The sequence below is a fragment of the Pezoporus occidentalis genome, unplaced genomic scaffold (genome assembly GCF_034315485.1).
Source record: "Pezoporus occidentalis ecotype Australia unplaced genomic scaffold, CSIRO_AGI_Poc_V1 ctg137, whole genome shotgun sequence".
NCBI lineage: Eukaryota > Metazoa > Chordata > Aves > Psittaciformes > Psittacidae > Pezoporus > Pezoporus occidentalis.
Window position 1 is genome coordinate 1 of NW_026913177.1, and position 14,554 is coordinate 14,554.

A 14,554-nucleotide genomic window follows, 5' to 3' on the forward strand; every position below is an offset into this window, starting at 1 on the left:
CAGTGTCACGACCTCCACCTCCACATACCACTCCTCTACCACGCAGCCCACCTCTTCAGAAATCATATCGCAAACCTACGCCAGCACCACCAGCACCACCAGCCCCACAGCGACGCCTACCATTTACTACCCCAGCGTGACCTCCCCCACCACCACGTCCACTACCGCCTGTGAGCCCGAGCTGTGCTCCTGGAGCGAATGGTTCGACGTCGACTTCCCCTCCTCGGGGCCCAACCAGGGAGACTTCGAAACCTACCAGCGCATCCGCGCCGCCGGGAAGGAAGTCTGTCAACGTCCAAAGGATATCGAGTGCCGGGCGGAGGACTACCCCGAGGTCTCCATCCAGCAGGTCGGACAGGTGGTGCAGTGCGACGTCCACTTTGGGCTGGTGTGCAAGAACGAAGACCAGACTGGCAAGTCGAAGATGTGCCTCAACTACAGGATCCGCGTCCTCTGCTGCACCCCGAACTACAACTGCCCAAGCAGCACCTCCTCCCAACGACCAGCCTCACTACCAGTAGTGCCACATCTGAGTCTTGCTGTACCAGCACTTCTTCTACCCCTATATCAAGACCATGTTTCTGCAAAATTGGCAGTGTTATTTTTTCACCTGGTTAGTTAAGAATTTTTTATCAGTCAATACATATAATATTTAATTATTTGGTGTTTTTATTTAATTACAAGTTTATTTTTAATTCCATTATATTCAGAAAGTTTAGTTGCTATTTTTTTATTGAGTTCTTCAGGTTTTGAGCTTCTTTTTTTTTTTTTCTTTGTCTCTTACTGGATTTGCTTATTTTCTATTCAGGTGAAGTGATTTACAACCGTACAGATAGTGACGGATGTAGATTTTATGCCATCTGTAGTCCAACTTGTATTGTTCAACGACACGCTGTGGATTGTAACGTTACTCCTCCTCTAACCACTACGTCTCCTGAATGGTCTACCATAACAACAACAGTTCCTCTGCCTACAACTTCTGGAAGGCTTCCTTTTCCTGGTTGTGTTTCTGCTACTTACCCTCCTCTTCAAGTATGTTATTTCTGTGTTGTGTTATGTTATGATTCCTGAATTAAAATCAATGTTAAGTTGATACCAGAAATAACAGTTTGTAGTTTTTAAGTTTTAAATGTGCAGGCTGCCAGGATAAGCATTTCTTGTTGTGAGTAATATGAACGACATAAAATTTTATGTTCCTTCTTTATAATTTTTTTTCACACTGAGAAAGCAAGCTACAATTATCTTTTATAATTACTTTTGTAGTAGTAAAACACTTTCTGATGCACTGTGTTGCATAAATGAGAAGTCTTTCTGAAATAATAGAGGGAGTTTTCTTGTACATTTTGTTTCTTCACTAAATAGTATAATGTAAGCTACTGTGGAGGCTTGTATTAGTTTCTCTTCTGCCTTCTCACCTCTATTTCTGTACACACTTTTCTTTATAGTGATGGTCTTTGGTGATACCGAAGTACAATTACATAGCTAATATCAGTTAACATAAGGGACATCAATTCCCCTAACTTATGACCTATCTCCCTAGACTTCAGAAGAATTAGTGTTCCCATCTCCATTAGCATTAAAATAAATAAATTTTGTAGAATATTGATGAATTTGTACTATCAGCAAATATTTTAATTTTAGTCTTTCCTTCAGATTTTGAAACCAGAACACATTCTGATCCTCTGTATCATGGTCATAATTATGAATACCTCTGGTCAACATTAGAAATCATTAGCACCACAAATTTAAGAAAAGTAACGCATATTATCTTCCTTTCCAACACCACCATTACTGGAAACAATATACCACTAAATGGAAAATATGAGTAGAGTTCATATATGTTTGCAAATTCCTAACAGCAATTTTTGGTCATTTTGCAGCCTGGACAAAGATACAAATTATCCAACTGTACAGAACTCATCTGTAAGGGAGACAACAAGGTAGAAGTAATTCCAACGCACTGCCCACCTGTAAAGGAAATTACCTGTGCAAACAAATATCCAGCAATACTGGTACCTGATGAAAATGGCTGCTGTTATCATTATGAATGTCAATGTAAGCACCAGTAGATAAAGGAAAAATCTGTTTTGAAAAAAGCAAACAAATTATATGGGCATTTTGTCTTCTTAGGGGTCCTCTTAAATTGTAGTATATTCAGTTCAGTTTATAAATTCTTTCTTCTACATTAGTTTTCACGTTAATCTTCTAAATGTGTTCTCTCTACCAGGTGTGTGCAGTGGATGGGGTGATCCACATTATATTACTTTTGATGGAACCTACTATACTTTCCTTGAAAACTGTACTTACGTCCTGGTGAAACAGATTGTGCCTAAATACGACAACTTCCGTGTTTACATTGACAATTATTACTGCGATTCAGAAGATGGACTTTCCTGCCCTAAATCCATTATTATTTTCTATAAATCTGCAGAAGTGCTGCTGACCCGTAAACTCATGAATGGTGTGATGACCAATGTGGTAAAATATACACTTTTTAATTTCTCTATTTTTTGCAAAAAAGAAATAAGGTCCTGAGGCCTTGCTGATTATAATTCGAAATACAGTCTGTTAGAATATTGCATCATGGAGGTGATGAGGGTAGAGGGTATCATAGAATAGTCTGGGTTGTAGGGACCTTCAAGATCATGTAGTTCCAACTCCCCTGCCATGGGTAGGGACACCTTTCACCAGACCCGGTTGCCCAAAGCCCCATTCAAACTGGCCTTGAACACTGCCAGGGATGGGGCATCCACAGCTTCTCTGGGCAACCTGTTCCAGTGTCTCACCACCCTCATAGTGAAGAATGTTTTCTTAATATTTAATCTAAATCTACCCTCTGTCATCTTAATACCATTTCCCTTTGTCATGACACTACATGCCCCTGTAAAAGTCCCTCTCCAGATTTTTTTGTAGGTATCATTAAGAAAAAAAGTTCCTAAGGAAACAATATCAGAAACAACTTAGCACTACGCAGATATGATTTTTTATGCACATGTACATGTACACATAAGTAACACTAGGAAACAGACTATACAGCTGACAGAGAAGTCAGGAAGAATGATCAGTCAGGTGCCTGATTTGTGTTTAATGAAAACCAGTATATTGTGACATTGACTTATATAAACAAACACATTATTAAGAAACATGAACGCAAATCACAAGTGTGACTTTCATGCCGAAGACGGGTTTGCATCCCTTATCAGTGGGATGACTAGGTACTGTTTCCTCTGTATAGGGAACTTCAGGCATCAGAGCCATGACATGATTCCCCCTCCAATTCCCTGCTGGGAAGAGAAGTGTAGCTGAAGGAAAGGGGTGACTGGGAGTGTCACTTCACCTTCATGATTCTAAAGTAGTATTGGCAAGCTATTGAAAATGAAAAGTCAGTCTCACTCCTATACTGGGGAATTTACTAATCAATTAGAAAACACAAAGAGGTGGGAGGGAAAGTCTGTCTCAGTATGCACTCTTCCTCAACAGAGCCATGCCACATTCTCCTTACCTGCAGTCAGAAAAGCATGCTGAAACAATTACTCCAGTGATTCCTTGTGAAAGAAAAAAGTAACTGGCAATTTTAACTCTTACTTTATCCCAATTCAATGAGAAAAAAATTGCAGAATAACTCCTGACAAAAAGTTATCAGGCAAATATATCCATGTCCATCAGCTTGTATAAGATACAGGCTGCAAATGGAACAGCTTAGATTAACAAATAAATATAACTACTACATAAAACTGGCACCAGGGACATACTACTTAATTTTGAATTCAGACAACTTTTCCAGTGCCTAACAACAGGTAGTATAAGGATAGCGTGATTCTGCAGCAGTTATTCCGTAATAATGGCAGAAGTATTTATGTAGTTAAAGAAAACTACCACTCATTTTCATATGAAAAATGTTTACAGTACACAAAACTATGAGATACAAAGAAAGTACTTGGATTTAGAATGCTATGCATTAGCACACAATCTACACAAACACAATACACAGAGGCCACTTAGATTATTACCATACTCTGGCTATATAACAATACAAGCTGACATATCAATGCATATATATGCTATTATTGTGATGGTAATGGGCATTGGATGTGATGCACAACAATATGGGGTTATGTATGAAGATGAAGATTAGAAAATACATTAGTTAAAACAATCAGGCAGAAGCAGTGCTTACTCTGAATTCTGGTGCTTTTTTTTTAACCCTGCATTCAGATGTACTTCAACCACAAGATTGTCAAACCAGGTTTCAAAAAAGATGGCATTTCTTTCTCAACACTTGGCATCAACATGATTGTTGAAATACCAGAGATTGGTGCAACCATCACCTTTAGTGGGCTGATTTTCTCTGTGAAACTTCCATACAGCAAATTTGGCAACAACACCGAAGGACAGTGTGGTAAGACAGATGCACTAACTTGAGGTGGAACTATTTCCCCACCCTACCATGGTTATTCTCACCCACTCTGCCTATGCAGTCTCATGACTGGCAGAAGTATGGAAGTACGGCAGTAAAATGGAAATAAAAAGTCTTCCACTTCTGTAGGAACAAAAGTTCAGTATTTCAGCAATCTGTTTTCTTTTTCTTTGGGGCTGGGGTTTTAGGTTTGTCTGGTTTTCCCTAACCTAAATTAAAGCTCATATAACTGTAAAGAAAGCGATCCCTACAAAGCAAGGCACCTTATACACTTCATGAACACATAATTTCTAAACGTGGTATTAGCACAATAATGCACTGTGCATGTTTGATGTTGTTTATGAGACTTACATAGCTTATGTCTTACAGGAACATGTTCAAACAATAAAGCAGATGAATGCCGCTTACCAAATGGTAAGATCATTTCTTCCTGTCCCCAAATGGCTCATCACTGGATTGTTGATAACAACAAGTCATGCCATGGAGTACCAATACCACCAGTTGTAACTACACCTCCACCAAAGCCTCACTGTGGAATACCTTCTCTTTGCAACCTTATCTGGAGCGAGTAAGAAAAAATCTGAATGAATTCACTCCTTCTAGATAAAATTCAGTATCTTACAGGAAGAGTAAGAACTATAGCCCTTGTATGTGAAAAAAGCTGAAAATGTCAGCTAAATAACAGGATATATATAGTAAAAGGCTTTTGCAAAGAAACTCTCCTTTGATGACTTCCATGACAAAGATAACTGAGCAAGGAGAGGTAAAGTCAGAAAAGCAGGGATGCAGCAAGCACTAAATCCATACTTCCTGGGTTGCAACTACACAGATATATGCTATCTTCCTTCCTTCCTCCCTCCCTGCTCTCCAGGTTATGTTCACTCACTCTAGTTACACTATTAAGTAAAGACTGAACACTAAATTTGAAGTGGGCCTTCAACACAATCCGTAAAGAATCTGGTTACCATGCAAGTTAACACAGCAGACAGAAATATCCCAGCCAAAAAGCTTCCATCATTATTTGTACATTTAATGTAAAACATGGAACCCCAAAAGCACAAAGGGTTGCTTCCCACCCTATTTCTTATGTGAGCTCTGAAGAAAGCTTTTTTTTCAGCTGTGTTACTTATACAGGCCCTTTTACAGATGCTTGCTGTAGTGTCTAAGTTTCAAGCTATTGTTGTTAGATTTTTCTCTCAGCTACTTTTATCATCCCTTTTCCCTCAATATGATGCAGTTGCATTTTCATGAAATTTCTCATGTCAGACTGATGAAAAAGGTCCGTACACACACAGAAACACTATGACCATTAGCCTCTTTAGGAAAAAAACAAAAAATGGAGCTTCAAATTTCCAAACCTTCCATGTCCTGAATCTATCTCCCAGATTACTGGCCATTCCTAGGGTCTTGTTTCTTGCAATACATTCCTGCTTGAAGCAGAGAGTCATGTGCCATTACATCCGGAAAGTGCTCTCTGACAACAGATTTTATATGTATTTTATATAAGGGGTTGGTCTCTTTTCTGTCTGCAGGATTTTTGCAGAATGCCATGCTGTAATACCACCAGAACCATTTTTCAAAGGCTGTGTTTTTGATGGATGTCGTATAGCTGATGAATCCATGCAGTGCTCCAGTTTGGAGATATATGCTACAGAGTGTGCTGCTAGAGGTGTCTGCATTGACTGGAGAGGAAAGACCAACAATACATGCTGTAAGTATTGCAGAACTCAAAAATGTGTGTGTGAGAAATGGCAGTACTTAAGTGTTTTATTCAGTAAACACATCTTACATCTAACACTTGACTACTGCCTAAAAAATTACAGCGACATCCTGATTCACAGAAGCTGCATATGAAGAAGGCAAAGCTGTAATCATTTTTGCTTCAAAAATGCATGCACTCTCAATTTTTGATCTTTTTTATTCTTTTTCATTCTTTTTCCATACAGCATACAACTGTCCATCAAGCTTGGTATACAAGCCATGTGGACCCATTAATCCTGCTACCTGTGATCCAAGGTATGGAAAGCCAAAAAAAAAAAAAAATTGTTTAAGGTTGTTCTGGGCATTTTTTCCCCTATTTTTATTTATCTACTTTCCTTAGTAAATTTAGTTACTTCATAATGAAATGTCTTGTGACTTTGGATATTTTTTCCAAGATTTAAAAATATGTTAGCTCTATGAATATGCACTTCTTGTTGAACTGCAGAAAATAATTTTTTTGCCTCCCTTTTATTTGGCGTGTCAACCTTTTATATGTGCTGCTCTCTCCTGCTTCAATGCAAAAATGTTGTACTCAAATATACACATTCCTCACATTCTAGCTTTGTTGAGCTTCCTGGCTATGGAGTAACTGAAGGATGTTTCTGTCCTGAAGGAAAGACACTCATGAGTGAAGATAGCAACATCTGTGTCTCTGAATGCTGTAAGTATCTGTAGTTAGTCTGGGGAATAGAGATCCAGACTGATAGCCAGGAGGTCTGTGTTCTACTGCCATCTTCTATATGATCAGTTCATGAGTCAATCAACTACTTGAAGCTCCTTTAGCCTCCTCATCTAAAAATTGAATGATAATCAATATTACCCTTTTTTTTTATCTTCCGTCTTTACATGAGGCCTACCAAGATGGTAGAATTCTACATTTCAGAAGAACAAGTCTGCATATTCATTTTCTTGTTAGCTTTATCTTCACAGTATTTCTATTTGAAACTGCACAAATTTACTCTATGTCAGTTTTCAGTGGTGTAAATCTTCATTCCTTTTTTTTTTTTCTCCAGCTTGCAGGGAACCAAATGGAATATCCAGATGGGTAAGTATCACAATCAATATGGTTTATAAAGCACAGACAAATAAAGCAAAAGGATATTTAGCATTTCATGAAGTTTTGCTTAGGCTGGGGAAAATTTTAGGGTTTGTTCAAATGTTTGTTCCCATTTAGTCTTAGAAATAACTGGGAGTATGTCGTGGTTTAAACCCAGCTGGCAGCTAAGTACCACACAGCCACTCGCTCACACCCCTGTTGGGATGGGGAGGAGAATCAAAAGAATGTAGACCCCATGGGTTGAGATAAGAATGGTTTAACAACTAAAGTACAATATCCTACTACTACTAATAATAATAATGATAAGGGAAATCACAAGGGGAGAGAATATAAAACTAAAAGGAGAAAGGAAAAGAATAAACACAAGTGATGCACAATACAATTGCTCACCACCCGCTGACCAATACCGAGCCTGACCTGAGCAGGGATCTGCCCTTACTGGTATCTCTCCCAGTTTATATACTGGGCATGACATGCTGTGGTACGGAAAACTGCTACGGCTAGTTTGGGTCAGATGTCCTGTCTCTGCTCCCTCACGGCTTTTCATGGTCCTCCTCACTGGCAGAGCACAAGAGATGATAGAAAAGTCCTTGATCAGGGTAGGTGCTACTTAGCAACAACTAAAACATGGGTGCGTTATCACCATTGTTCTCAAGGCTAAAGCCAAAACACAGCACAGCACCAGCTAGTAAGAAGAAAATTAACTCTATCCCAGCCAAAACCAGGACAGAGTGCCAGAGCAGAAACCACATTATTCCCTAAGAAAAACTAACAGTAAGTTAGGGGATATTCTTTCAATAATCCACCTCACATAATTAAAAAAGAAATAATTAGAAAAAAGACAAAAAAAAACCCCAAACTGCTAGATGGTAGTAGTGGAACTTTGGCATATGTGCTGCTTTTGTTTTCACAAGTTTGGCTGCCTACAGTTACTAGGTATGAATGGACAGATATATAGCAAAGTTTACCTCTTGCTTGATAATGTTAATAGTCTGTATTCTAAATTCCTCAGCTGCATACAAGTTATAGAAATTTCTCTCTGTAACCTAATGTGTAAATGAGTATGTCGTATGATAATTTCCTATTCAAAAATGCATACAAAGCTCAATCACTTCTCCTTTAGATCTTTTATATCCCTCATACTAACACTACTAATAAACAGAAAGTGACAGATGTGTAAACATACTCAAAACCTTCAGTGGCTTCCAGTAATTCCCTCCTTAGCTTCAGTTTGAAGGTTTTTTATAAAATCTAAAAATACTAGGAAGACGAAAAGGTTGATGTAATCAGGTATCACTGTACCCATGAATAAGTTAACAAGAAACAAAATTTTGGTTTGAATTTTTATCTAACTTTTTCTTCTTTTTTTTTTCTTTGGTGTTTGTTTTTTTTTTTCTTTTGTTTTTTTTTTCTTTCCTTTTTAATATAGCCAGGAGAAAAGTGGATGAAAGATTGTCAGGAATGCATCTGTGACAAATATACTCTTAAAGTGCACTGTAAAAAACACAAGTGTTCCCTGACACAGCAAGTATTTTGTGATGAACCAGGTTATATGCCTGTTCAGACACAGATACCAGAAGACCCATGCTGTACCAGGACTGAGTGCTGTAAGTGCTTAGTTCTTTATCATGGGGAATATATTTTTTAGGCATGGGTAATATAATTTTGGGCAACTACAGCAATAATTTCTCATTTTTTTTAATACCCTCTATTGATTTCATAATGCTTTTCTCCCTCATCCCATTTGTAAGTACCTTAAATACCTTCTTGCAGAGCATTTACTAGATGCCTGAAGAGGACAAATTCAAAGATGAAAAATTGTCCATAGTTAGACACAGAAAAGTAACTGGAAATCATCTATTATTCAACACTGGAAACTTTTAAAGCTGCTACCATCTGAAAAAAAACTATATTCAAAAGCTATTTAAAGCCTTTTCTGCTTCAAAGACCAGTATAAAAAAAAATATATAAAAAAATTAAAAAGTCTTGAACATTTAAAAATTGCTCAAGAAAGTTCCTTAATCGTTGAGAGTCATCAGATTTCCCAACTGAGATAAATTTCTCTTTGGAAATACCTCTTCCTAGGAATCATCACTTTATCATTGTCAGACAACACTTTGTTTTACAAATGTTATGCAAATGCCCATTCAATTTAAAATAGCTGGCCAAATACACCGACTTAGTCATTAGACTAGCTTGTGTAAACACACCGTATTTGCTCCATAGGACAATTTCTGAAGTTCATGAAAAACAAAATTACTTTTGTTTAAAAATTCTGAGTTCATTATTTTCTATATTGCCTTACATTAAACAGACTGCAACACTAGCCTCTGCCCTGAGGTCACACACCAGTGCTTAGAGGGACAGGAAGTTGTCACAATAATGCAGCCTGGAAAATGCTGTCCTACTTTTGAATGTAGTAAGTACTATGCACCTTCTTCATGTGCTATTCACAGCTAAATTTTTCTAAGTTGATGAATACAAGAAAATTGAAAAATATGCAAATTATCTGTGTTTTCATATTGGGCCAACAAAGTAGTAGGTTTTTCATGCACTTCTTTTCCTAAAACTTACACTTCTATGACACCATCTTTCTTCCTTCTTTACAGGACATGGCTGTGTAGTCAATGAAACCTACTACGCAGTAAGTACACAGAGTAACTCAGTACATTAATACATATTCACACAGGTTCACAATGCAATGTTTTTGAGACTCTTAACATGAACCATATTTTGCAGAAGGACCTGAGATAAAACATCATTAATAATTTAATCAAGGTCAGGTTATCAACACCCTCCCTACAAGCAAAAGCCTTTTTTGCTCTCCTTTCTACGTTAGCAGAATTTAATTCCAAAATTGGTATTGCTAACAACAGAAACTCTGCTTAAATAAAATAACCAAACTGTATTTAACAATAACTTCAGGTTTGTATTGTCTGTGATGTACATACACAAAGTAACTTGTTTTTACTGACTAAAAATGACTGGTTTTCTAACTTCCCCCAGCCTGGAGCTGTCATTCCATCAGGCTCCTGTGAAGAATGCACCTGCTCTGAATCCTCCCATTCAAGCCCCCACCAGCCTATTGTCAAGTGCAAGCCAGTTATCTGTGACACATACTGCCCAGTGGTGAGTGCTCTTTTGCTGTCAGTAATTCCTACCCCACTCAGCTCAAATATCCACCAGTTAAGGTCAGTGCCCTCACTCTATGTCATTTTCTTTCTATTTCTTTCAAAACAGGGTTATAAGTATACAAGGAAACCTGGAGAGTGCTGTGGCACGTGCAAGGCAGCAGCCTGTATAGTGACTGTAGGAGACATCACACGCGTGCTCCAGGTAACTACCCTGGTTTAGTTCAATTTTGGTGAACTCTGGTAGTCTTTCACTCTTTCCTCTCCTTGTCTGTTAGTCACATTTATTTGCTGAATCTTTCCTCATGTTAGACAAATGGTTATTCAGGCAAGGAACAGACTGCCTCACATAGCTTGAACAAGTACCCTGAGCCATGTAACTCCAGTTCTAACACAGACTTCTGGAAGCAACTGTGATATTTAACAATGGCTTTCAGAAATCAACACAGAAAAATATATAGGTGAAAGCAATGGGCCTTTATTTGCCTTCAAGTCTGAAAATAAAGCATCCATTTTGCTCAAAGGATAATTTTATGTGAGCAGACAATTTTCTGCTCCAGACAGTCAGTCTCAAGATAGCTTAGAGATTTAGGACAGGAGGAGTCAGTGAAGTCAGCAGAAATTCTGCCATGTATCTGAATGAACATACCCATAAATTCTGATGACAAAACCACTGAAACACAAATTATTCTTTCCAAATGAGTCCACATATTTATCCTATTCACACAAATCATGTCCATATACACATAAAAATACATCCTTTTCACATGGTTAATGAAAAAGAGTCAGAGTAGTATATGAGAAGTAGCTATCAACTGAAATCCAAGGAAATTTTTTTGAATAATAAAAACTGCAGTAGGCAGCAATGATAAGACACTAGAAGAATTATTCACTAATTTTTAACTACTTCCAGGTTGGAGAACTCTGGAACCCACCTGTTGATAACTGTACAACTTACACATGTGAAAAAAATGATGACCAGTTCATTCAAGTTGTCTTACAGAAAAGCTGTCCTCCCTTTAACCCTGATGACTGTGATCCAGTAAGTTGTCTTCTACTAGTTCTCATGTTTGAAAAGGTTGCAGTGATAGAAGCATCATGATCTCCAAGGAAAATACCTAGCAGATGCATCACACAGAATGTAGTTCTAATTTCAACCACTCTGAATCTGGTCCCCATCAAATTCCATTTCAGAAAAGCAAATTAAAATTACAATGGGTGATATATATCAATCCTTACCAAGGACTAGGTACAGCATAGTGTCTTGGTTTCCTAAATGTGTCAGGTGACCTAGAAGCAACAATCTTATTGAAAAATCATGAGATTTTTATTCCTGAATTATTTACAATTGTAAATTATTTCTTAGAATTCATTTACTGAGAGCAAAGGTGAAGGAAAATAAACCCTTTCAGTTCACAACATCATTTGACTTAATACACCTCAGGGCAGACTAGAACCAGCCCCACACATCTGGGGAATCAGTTATTTCATTAATTGCATTACCCTGTCTGACATAATCATCTGTATGATTTGGATCACTCAAAATATCCCACATGCGCTACAACTTGCATTTCTGAAATTCTACTACTCCACAACCCAACTCTGATGACAGCAAAGCAGTTCTGGTTCCCCTCAACGTCAGCTTTCAAAGAACTCTTATTAATATTGAAGTAATTACGTGCCCTTAATATTTAGCCTTGTTGAAATTAGATTCCATGTCAGTACAAAAAATTTTCTGGTGCCAGAGAAACTTAGGAACCAAGAGAAGTTGCTGCTTTAGTACGTAGATATAAAACTTGAGCATCTTTTTCTGTTTTCCTACTCAAGGATGACATTAAACTATCTGATGATGGCTGCTGTAAAGAATGCCAAGTAAAACTAAAGAGTAAGTAATGACCCTTTTGTTAAAGTAAGTAATGTTGATATGTGCCTTATTCGGTATATTAGTCCATCTTGCATGATGAGGTGAACAGACCTAGTTTGGGACCACTGCCTCACAGTGAGGGGAGAAAGGAAAAAAAAAGAGGAATCCAGCATTCACTTTAGGGCCTTGAAAAACATGGTTGTGGTGAACTATCCCATCCCCTACTGCTAAGTGTTAGCCTTTTCATTGGAACAAGAGGACTATAACTATTCTCCAACTTTCATAGATACACTCTCTTTAAGGAAGAAAGAAAAGCCAGTCCTGGGAGGTGTGTGTGCACTGAGCAGTTGCCATAGTGCTGCTCTTTATTTCTGTATCTTGCACCAAAGCTGCATAAGCGAAAGGGAATTTTTCATTCATTGATAATAAAAGCAGCAAGTCATTAAGAAGTGCACTGTGATTTTATTTCCTATTTTAGCTCCATCCACCTCAGTTTTCTGCTAAAAGCTGTCTGTCATAAACAAATAACTATTTATATGCACATGTACTTTAACCTATTTTACCTTGGTTTATGACAACCTCAGGTTGTATGAAGCACAATACTACTACGGTAATCAAATATCATGGATGTGTATCTCCTGCACCAGTTGAGATGGCATACTGTGAAGGAAGCTGTGATGCTTACTCACGGTAAGTGGTATAAAAAGATAATTGTGGTCTCTTGTTTTCTACTCTTTACACTAGTTACATAAAGAAAACCACAGGTAGTATGTTCAACATCTACCCAGTCATCAGCTGTTTCCATTGTGCTGATAAGAATTTTTAACAGACTTGATATTGTGCTAGCTTAATTACCTCAAGACTTACAATGTTTGAACAGCTTCTTCAGTGTCATAGTGAAGAGACCTGAGTTTTGATTTTCCCCATGTAAAAGTGAGGTTATTTGTTTCTTACTATTCTCTCATTTTGTACTATCTATCTGTGTAATCTGGATTAATTAATTTAGTTTTTCTGGGCCTTAAGGAAGAGCTAAATTCATATATTTTTACAGTGAGGAGCAACTTACATGTCACCACAATACTGTAAGAATGGTAATATTGAGCAATAGTTCCACACAACTTCTGGTTATAGTTAATAATGGGTGGGAGGGTCAGTGGTATTTCTCACATAATTTCTGATTCTTTCTCTTTTGCTGGTTTTGCAATCAGATATTCTCCAGAGGCAAATATGATGGAACATAAATGCTCATGCTGTCAAGAAATCAAGACCAGCCAAAGAAAAGTGACTCTGACATGCAGGGACGGAACCTATCTTGATCACTCATACACCTATGTGGAGAAATGCAGCTGTGTGAGCGCTGAGTGCATTTCCCAAGTCAGCACCCAACAGGCAACATACCAGATAAAGACCTCTCAGGAACAAGCAGATGTCTAAAATTAGAACTAGAGAAAAGTCATCAAAAAAGGGCTGAATGTAAGACTAAAAAAGAAAAACTGAAAAAAAACACAAAAGTGTCAAAAGCAGCTAAAATTTTGGATGAACATATGATATTTTCTGCATACAAACTCAATATGACTGTCTACATTATTTCAGTTTTCATTGCTAATTTATCTCCTATTGTTTTTCATGTGTTTTCTTTTACACCTTGAGAGGTACAGCATAAGGTCATTTTGACATTTCCTGATTGTTTGTCTTCTCAGAAGTGCTGTAATGTAACACTGAAAGCTAGATTTACACTTACACGAGTCTGTTCTGAGAACAGCATTCTTTTCTGGCTTGACGCTTGCCTGTGGTGGCATAACATGGACACTTGACAATATCTAATATGTCCATTAATGTAGGCTGACCTTTTTAATGACACTTTCATTTCAGTTCATCAACACAAATCAAAAGCTAAAGTCCAGAAAACAAACCAACCCAAGGAAAACTGTACCTCTCTGTTTCTGTAGTTTTCTTTTTGCATTACAGAAAACTTAGACTGCAGGAAGCCATATCTTCTCAAAACTATAAACTTTAACATTTTGAAAAATTTATAATGGGCATATTTTCTTATATATTCTCATAAGAAAAAGAACTCTTATCATGAGAAGCTGCTGCACACTACACTTTGTTTACATAACACCATCATCATGGTAACTGTATGAAAATACGGATTTTTTTTGTTTCTGATTAACTGTTTACAGAAGTATACATATATATATATATTTGCCAACAGGGCATATGAAGGAGTTTTGTAAAAAAAAAAATAAAATAATAATAATAGTAAATTCTTTCCTAGGAAGCTTTTAAAAGTTGAACCATTGCTATTTATTTTGTTTTTGGAA

The 14,554-nt window shown here is 37.4% G+C and overlaps 1 protein-coding gene across 1 annotated transcript; it reads left to right on the forward strand.

Annotated features, from left to right (window-relative positions):
* Positions 1–6: 6 nt before the first annotated feature.
* LOC134158921 (intestinal mucin-like protein) lies at positions 7–14,142 on the forward strand. Its single transcript, XM_062609343.1, has 19 exons — positions 7–613; positions 809–1,032; positions 1,881–2,055; positions 2,228–2,478; positions 4,216–4,399; positions 4,787–4,985; positions 5,950–6,128; positions 6,364–6,433; positions 6,739–6,839; positions 7,192–7,223; positions 8,665–8,842; positions 9,550–9,654; positions 9,845–9,879; positions 10,242–10,364; positions 10,476–10,571; positions 11,280–11,408; positions 12,194–12,251; positions 12,815–12,920; positions 13,439–14,142. Exons 1-19 carry the CDS (start codon positions 199–201, stop codon positions 13,662–13,664), a joined length of 2,886 nt encoding a protein of 961 aa, XP_062465327.1. The 5' UTR covers positions 7–198; the 3' UTR covers positions 13,665–14,142.
* The last annotated feature ends 412 nt before the right edge of the window (positions 14,143–14,554 follow it).

Excerpts from the sequence above, each read along its gene's own strand:
- LOC134158921 (XM_062609343.1), top strand. The coding sequence starts at position 199 with ATGGTTCGACGTCGACTTCCCCTCCTCGGGGCCCAACCAGGGAGACTT. Across the intron at positions 4,986-5,949 it reads TGCAACCTTATCTGGAGCGA|GATTTTTGCAGAATGCCATG; the intron begins GTAAGAAAAAAT and ends TTCTGTCTGCAG. Across the intron at positions 6,129-6,363 it reads AAAGACCAACAATACATGCT|CATACAACTGTCCATCAAGC; the intron begins GTAAGTATTGCA and ends TTTTCCATACAG.